The sequence below is a fragment of the Penaeus vannamei genome, chromosome 28 (genome assembly GCF_042767895.1).
Source record: "Penaeus vannamei isolate JL-2024 chromosome 28, ASM4276789v1, whole genome shotgun sequence".
NCBI lineage: Eukaryota > Metazoa > Arthropoda > Malacostraca > Decapoda > Penaeidae > Penaeus > Penaeus vannamei.
This window is the reverse complement of record NC_091576.1, coordinates 6,311,264-6,319,842: the sequence shown is the minus strand read 5'-3', so window position 1 is coordinate 6,319,842 and position 8,579 is coordinate 6,311,264. Positions and strand designations below refer to the sequence as shown.

General features: G+C 35.1%; 1 protein-coding gene across 1 annotated transcript in view; it reads left to right on the top strand.

The window, feature by feature from the left end:
- Der-1 (derlin 1) overlaps positions 1-4,540 on the top strand; it is a 5,506-nt gene extending 966 nt beyond the window's left edge. The window contains exons 2-6 of the mRNA XM_027357803.2: positions 517-696; positions 1,268-1,373; positions 2,765-3,005; positions 3,245-3,355; positions 3,667-4,540. Coding sequence (XP_027213604.1) covers positions 544-696; positions 1,268-1,373; positions 2,765-3,005; positions 3,245-3,355; positions 3,667-3,814 — 759 coding nt within the window. The 5' untranslated portion in view covers positions 517-543 and the 3' untranslated portion in view covers positions 3,815-4,540. The remainder of the gene's footprint in view (positions 1-516; positions 697-1,267; positions 1,374-2,764; positions 3,006-3,244; positions 3,356-3,666) is intronic.
- The last annotated feature ends 4,039 nt before the right edge of the window (positions 4,541-8,579 follow it).

Here is an 8,579-nt window from a genome sequence, read left to right as displayed (position 1 = left end):
ACCTGACCATGCTGAGACAAAGTCCCTATTCCTTGTAATAAATACTTGTAGTATATACTAGTAATTTAAAATGGTACTACTACTAGTATATAATATTTTTATTATCATCATTATCATGATCATTATTGTTATCACTATTGTTGTCATTATTATTAGTAGTATTATCATTGTTGTTGAGATTGTTATTATTATTGGTATTTTTTATTTTTTTGATGTTATATTATTAGCTTTGTTACTGTTATTGTTATTATGATTACTATTTTTGTTATTATTGTTATTGTTATTATTATTATTATTGTGATAGTTATTATTGTTATTGTGATAGTTATTATTATTATTATTGTTATTATTATCATTATCATTATTATTATTATTATTTTTATTATAATTATTACTACTACTACTAATTTTTATAAGCAATATTTATTGATACTACAATTATTGTAATTATTGTGAGCCACAAATACCAGTAGCAATTTTATTTTTTCTTTTATTTTTCTCTCTCTCAATTCACAGTTGTAGACTAGAGGCCCAAGCATCACAATGGGCGACATTCAGCAGTGGTTCAGCAGCCTACCCCCCATGACCAGGACTTGGTTTGGGGGGACGATAGCTTTGTCATTATTAGGGCGATTCAACATGCCAAGTCCCTACTGGCTTGTACTGGATTACAGTGCTGTGGTGCATGGCTTCCAGGTAAGAATTCCCATGAGTGGTATCTTTTGGCATGGATTATAGCATTGGATTAGGTGTAGGTTCTTGATCTTCCTCTTCCATCTCCTGATTCTAATCCTAATCCAAATTTGGTCCGTATCTTTCATTTGCTTTTCCGTCCTCTTTTTCTTCATTCTTTTCTCACCTCTTCTTCCTCCTCCTCCTCTATATCCTTTTCAATCTCTTTTCTACGTCTTACACATTTGTTTCTCCTGTTTGTGTATGTGGTGTTATACAGTAGCATTTACTTTGATAATGAAAAAGTTGTCACCCTTCATTATTGTTGTAGTATTGCTTTGAAAAAATATGCATTGGAAGAGAAAATTTTGAAATATATATCTTATGTGTTTTATTCTTATTCAAGATATTTAGATTAGAATTAAGAACATTACCTGGGGTTCATTTGATTCTTTGATTGAGTTATGAGGAGCATATACATTAATGCCTTTTACTGTGGCTAAAGCAACAAAGATAACCCAATATCAATAGTGTAAGAAATTATCCTGGGATAGAATTGTCTTTAATATTTGTAAATTGTTTTCTTGTTTTCCAGATATGGAGACTTGCAACGTGTGTATTTTTTTACTCCGTACAAAGAGGGTTTCATTTCCTCATAAATTTATACTTCCTTTACAATTATTCACTGCGTCTTGAAACAGGTAATGTATTGTGTATTGGACTTGGATGTGAATAACTCTGTATTCATAATTTTTTATAGTCTGATGACAACAAATTATAGAATATTTTTGATAATTTGCAATGTGCCCGTCAGTTCTATGTGAATAATAACTGATATTAACCTTGTGCTTATTTGCATCAGTTCTAGCGTGTATATATCTATAAATTAGAACTCAAAGCTATCATATTTCTCTGAACTGATTAGTTAATTTCTCTTATATATTTTGTATATAATATGATTTTGATGTAATTAACCCTATGGTACCAGATAATCACACTGTACAGTTTTGTGTTTTCTTTACACATATATAGCTCCAGAAGTGCTCAACTACCAAGGAGCCAATTAATTGACCAATGTGCTCTTAGCTAATTTCCCTTTTCCTTATTTTTTTGGGGGAAAAAATATACTGCTATTAATATCAGTGTTATAATTATTGTTATTGACATTGTAATTATAATGTTGTTATTGATAATACAAATAGTAATAAAAAAAATGGAAAAGAAACAGGTGAGCTAGGTACCACTAGTTATTGACTACTTGGTTATTAACCCATTGGATCTGGATGACCTGTCATGGAAAAACTTGAGCCGAGGTGCGGGTGACGTGAACCGGGCAACTTGGCTGTGGCCCAGGTGACGCGAACTGCTGTCATGAGCGAAAGCCAGGGTGACAGAAAAGACTCGCCACGAGTGCACAAACTTGTGATTTGACTCATTTGGTGCTTAGAAGGGGAATTTAGCATTATTCCCATTGATAAACGAATGTGGAATGTAACTTGCATAAGCAGTGACTGGAAGAGCGTTGGCTCCAGGGAGGCTGTCATTTCCATGCTGTGCACAGTATTCCTGGCCGCTGTGACAAGCGGCGCAGGTTCTATTATGGAAAATATATGACACAAATAATCAAATATTCCTTTTTCTTTTCTTGCACTGAGTTATTTACTACATAGAGAGATGATATGGAAGCTATGCTAGGAAAATAAGTAATTACCATCTGGATAAAGTCAATCAAATGACAATTATGGACATTTCAAAATGGCGATAAAGCTAAAAAAGTTTACATAAAATAACTTTTCAAAGGAGAGTTTTGTCACTGCTCATTGGTGTTCATGCGCACCCAGCCTACGTGCTGCACACCTGTCGTATTGGCCGCTTACTCAACCCATTGCCCGGGTTTTCAGCTTCGTGATTTCCGTGATGAAACTAGATCCAAAGGGTTAAGCACTTGTGGAGCCAGCTATGCATAGAGGTAAATAATAAACAGTACATAGGGTATTTATTTTTGCCATCCCAGCACCAGTGGATTAACCTAAGCAAAGTCATAGATTTGCACAAATGTAAATGAGTTGTAATGGTGAAAATCTTCCCACAGGCCTGTTTGCACGAAGACCAGCAGACTATCTGTTCATGCTTTTGTTCATTTGGGTCTGCTCCCTTATTGTTGGACTGCTAGGAAGTATGTACATGTTGATGGACCCCATGGTGATGGCTGTTCTTTATGTATGGTGCCAGCTGAACAAAGATACCATCGTGTCCTTCTGGTTCGGCACGCAGTTCAAAGCTATGTACCTCCCATGGGTGCTTCTTGCATTTAATGTCATCATGGGAAATGGGTGAGTTTATTTTTTTTTTCTTCCTTGTCTTCATCATTTTTTGCTTCTTGTTCATTGTTTTTTTTTTCTATTCATTTTCATCTTTTGTTAATTGCATTGTGATAATCAAAATATTCTAATGTATTCTAGTATTCAGTCAACTCTCAAAGTAACACATCTTAAAATTTGGCACAAAATACCATTATCTGAAAATTTGAATTTAATCCCCCCTCCTTTTTTTCCTCCCTTCCCTTCCACAGAGGCATGGTAGACCTTTCAGGCATTCTGATTGGTCACCTGTACTTCTTCCTGACCTTCAAGTACCCACAGGACTTTGGTGGTGTCTCCCTCCTACAGACTCCACAGATCCTGTAAGTAATTCTGTGTATTGCTGAAGATTTGAGAAAGCTTTTATATATGAATATATATAGATTGGTAGGTAGATGTAGATTGATTTGCAATCATAGATGAAAATAACACTTACCATTTTCTGTCCTTCAAAGATCAGTGGTGTATGATGTATGTTGCAAATGTGTATGTAAAATGATTGTTTTTCAAAATAAGGATTACCCACTTTGAAAAGTAAATAGAGGAATTATGAAAATTGATAAATAAGCAGAAATTATGGTAATGTTAATTACAATAATGATAATGAAAATAAATGAATATCTTTTACCTTCAGATACCACTATTTCCCAAATGCACGAGGAGGCGAGTCTGGATTTGGCCGTCCCCCACCTGCCCCTAGAGCTGGTGGGGATGATGCCGCTGGAGGGGGTGGAGGTGGAGGTGGAGGCTTTTTCCGAGGCCAGGGCCACACGCTCCGTTGAGATGACGACCTGTGTTCATTTCATGTTCTCGTGATGTTTGTTTTATTATTGGAGTATTCCTTTTTTTTTTTTTTTTCATGTTTCTTTTTCCTTTTACTTTTTGTCATTTTTTTTCTTTTTCTTCTTTCTTTCTTTCTTTTTTTTTCTTTTTCTTTTTTTATACAAGTCTAAAAGTATTTTACAAATCTTTCATTTGATTAGGATAGCTGTTTATTTACAACTGAAGGATAGGTTTACTTGGAGTACATTTCCGAAAGTACTTGATTTGTGTTGAGCTATTTATTTCTGAGCTTATCTATAATTTTTCATGTAAATATTTTCTTTATTTCTTTATTTCTTTTGTTGGATATCCATTTTTCTCAAGCTGATTGGGGAAACGTTTGTAACATCGGTGTTTTGATGCACATTTCTCAGAATATATTGCTGCTGAGTGGCTGAACGGATGATAATCTAAATTTCACAAATGGTTTTGCACTAAATCCTGAGATTGAAGTTATGCTGTATATATATTTATACAACTGACTATAAAAAGAAAAGGAAAAAATCTTTGTCAAATTTTTTTTCTGTGAAAAATTGTATACCATGTGTTGCACTCATCAGTGATATGATAATATAATAATCCTTGATGTAATGATTGATTTTTGATATGAATCAGTCATTTTGTCATTACAGTATGTGTATTAATTTTACAATGCATATCCCATGTAAATAAAAGTGTTTTGGAAATCCCCTTTTTTTTAAAGGTCTTCAAAATAGAAAAAAAAATTGAACTAGTATAAAACTTTTAAAAATATAAAGAGAGAAAGTGATTACAAAAAGCAAACTGGTTCTCTTTGTATATTTGTTGCCCAGAAAATCAGTGTCAGTGCAGCTGAAATTGTGTAATTAGACATTATGGTAAGTTCTCTGTAAAGTTGAAATAATATTCTTCCTTTGTATAAATACAGACTTAATGCTGATTTATTATGCTCTTGAAAATTGAAATTATAGGAGGAAGGGAAAGAAAAGTGAATCCAAGGTTGCGAGAAGATAGAAAAGTAGAAACTTTGTAAATGTTTCAGTATAACATAGGGAGCATAGTTACCAGTAGAAATACTGTAGTTATACTTACATTAGACCAATTAATATATAACTTGAGGAAGCAGTAACATTAATCCTCCTCTGCTTGCTTAAAGATAAAGGAATAAAGAGCATACGAGTGAACCAATCATGGTTCTATCAGAGGCAAATATACATGAAGTAAAGCAATTATTTACCACAGTTTTGCTCTAGCTGAAAGTCCTTTAACACACAACAATGCTCCAGTATACATATGCATTGGATACATGTTTACAAGTGAAGTTAGATTTAGACCTATATCATTGCATAAAGTGCTTGGTATTAAATCAAAGATAGGTTTGAAAACACATTCCAAAGAAAGATTTCAAGTTTGCAAATGTTTACAAAAATGTTATTACTGAAAATGGAAAAATGCAAAGTTTTCAGTGATGAAAGATTTGAACAATTACTAGAGGAATACTTATAGAAAAATCAAGACAAGAAAAGGGAAGGAATATGCAAATGTATCCTACCATAAGGAAAGGTACCTTAAAACCAAATAATCACACAAAATCAAGACACATCACTTAGACGATGTTGACAGAAAACTGGAATATGATGGAAATAATGATGTGGGAGAAAGCCTGGAACATACAAGATGTAAAAACCCAAAGAATTAACTACACTGTACAATATACAGTACATTCATGTGAAGTAGTAAATGATTCAACAATTAGATCACAGAAAAGAAAATAAAGAAAACAAAACCCTAGATAAAGACATATATCATAAGTTAATGACCATGTTAACACATTGGATTTGCCAAAGTATAAAGCAAAATGTAATAAAATTAACTTTTATTATAAAATATATATGGGCACCATGTAACCATTGCTATAGACATTTCATTGTTTGTATTCTCCTTTAATTGGTATGCGTAGTACATGTGGGCATCAGTGCTATGTTTACTTGTGGACTTGGTTTCCATTACATGTCTAGACTTTTTGACTCGGGTGGCCCAAAGGATGCTATGAGATAAAAGTGTAAAAAAAAGCACGTGTGCATGCGCGCACACACACACACGCACACAAACACACGCGCACACACACACACACACACACACACGCGTGCATACACACACACACACACACACACACACACACACACACACACACACACACACACACACACACACACACACACACACACACACACACACACACACACACACACACCAGAATACAAATATTTTACCATTTTTGTCTCGACTAATAATATTACATTAACCCCTATGATCCAGATAATGTGAGCATCACATCAGGAAAAAAATTGGGAATGGGAACTTGCTGTCATGAGAATTTTGGTTGAAGGTCGTGTAGATGGTGACAACTCGCCATGAATGCACAAAGCTTTTAGAGGGTAAGTAGACTCGGTGGGCATTTAGGAAAAGATTCTTACATTATTTCCATTGATAAATGAGTATGGAATGTACTATCTGTGAGCCATAACTGGAAGAGCACTGGCTCCAGGTAGGATGCTATTTCTGTGCTCAGGATCCTGTTCCTGCCTCTCATGACTGATGGCAGAAGATGTATTACAGAAAATGGATTATGAAAAAATCAATAAAAGAAACAAATAACAAAATGTTACTTATTGTTATTATTACTGCATTGTATTTTGGAGATGAAATGGAGTCCGTGCAAGAAAAACAGACTATTACATTCTAGATATAGCATATCAAATGGCAAATATAGACATTGGAAAATGACAAAAAAACTAAAAATGCTTATGCAGAAAAAGAGATAACATTGCAAAAGTAGTCATAACACCACCCATGAGTGTTTGTGCATGCCTGGCCTACAAGCCACACCTGTCAGATTGGACACTCAAGTAAGCCTAATGCCTCGACTTAGGGCGGCTTGCAGGCAGCAAAATATATAAAAATGATATTGTAAGCATTATTTCTTACTTAAATGCCACTAAACACCATGGAATCCTTTAGAACATTGCTTTGAATAACTATCCTAAAAGTGTGAAAAAAAAGTAAAAGGAGAAAGAGAGAAATGTGAAGAGCAAAGTTTCTGTTGATGATTAAAGAAATTTGTAATGGAAGTAATTTTTGCTATGTACTTTGGAGAATTATCAAATCTTAAATTCTTGTCCAGTTTGGTAAATAACATTGAATTATATTAGGATGAGATTGAAGGATACCAATTTATAGAACATGAAATCCTTTTGTATTTAAGAAATCTGTTTCAGACTGGTATATGATGTACAGACCATGATTATACAGATCTTTTATGCATATTTATATGAATTTACAGGCATGCATAAATAAATTCACATTAGTTGCATCTATACCTTCGATCTGTCAGTTGGCAAATAATTAAATGAATGGTTACAACACGTATATGTGCTTGACATCAAAGGTCATATAGCGATATGAGTTAACGTTTAGGATAACGTGTTAGATTTCATAAGTTGTTGAGTACTATAGTATAGTATGGTAGTGAAAAGGGTAAAGGGTAAAGAGGTGGGAGTAAACTGGTAATGTGGGTAGAAATGGTAGTTGGAGAAGTACGGTCATGTATGTTTTGGATGTCTTTAGAGTTTCTAGAGGGGAGTTGGGTGGGCAGTCCTGAGAACAAAGGTTCTTTTGTGAAGAGGAGAAGAATGTACAGTTGTCTGAGGAGCAGAAGAGGTGGATGTAGAAGATGGGATGGAACATTTAGATTGCCTGGTATGATAGGTAAAGTGAGGAGGAGGAGGTGTAAGCATCAGGGAAGTGGTAGAGATTGGAATATCTGGATTTAGACTGGGGGAGAGAGGGAGTCGAGGTAAGATGGTAGGGGTTAGAGGGAAGAGAACTGCTACCTCAGATTCAAGCTCATAGGCAGAGCAACTCCTATAAAGTACATTATGGGAGCCACTATGTGCGTGATTGAGTAGTGCAATATGAACAGTCATGACCAGAGTTTGGCAGGGTGGTCAAAATGCCATTTCTGACAGTGGTTGGACAAGGTAGGACACTACACTAATATAAACTTCATAGGGGAAGGTAATCTTTGCAATATTGGTGTAGGATTTATCCTGGCTTCTGGGAGGCATATTGTAGCACTGTACTGCCACTGTATCATAGTCAATGTGGCAGGTAAGCAGACTGTTTTCACAGTTTGACCAATCCTTGTCATAGACAAGGCAATCAGTTGGGAAAATCATGACAGTTTCATTACAAGTATTAAGGGAGTAGTAAAATAGGGCAGGAATAGGTTTGCCAGTGAGGTCAGATAGGTAGATAGTGCTTTTGTTTGGGACTCAGATATAACTTACAAGGCGTGCATGATTAGAACAACTGCGAAAGGAAACTTTGCCTACTTGTTTTTGGAGAAACTATTGGTAGAGAAGGGTATTCTCAGAGTAAGTGGTTGAAGTGGGAATCACAATGAATCAATCCCATTTACCTGGACTAAAAAGAGTACTCAAAAGGTTTGCAGATGTGGAAGCAATAAGAGGAAGTGGGAGTGGTGGGGAGTGAGGGGAAGATTGAGTGAAAGATGTTGGGAGAGAGAAAGGGATGTATTCTGAAGCTTGAGTAATGATCTGGGTAAATGATTCAGAATAGATAGAGTTGACAGCAAGCATCGACAAAGGGGTATTTGTATCAGTGGTTAGAGCTATAATCAAAGGAGAGACAGGGGTCAGGAAAACAGAAAAGTCAAATTTATAA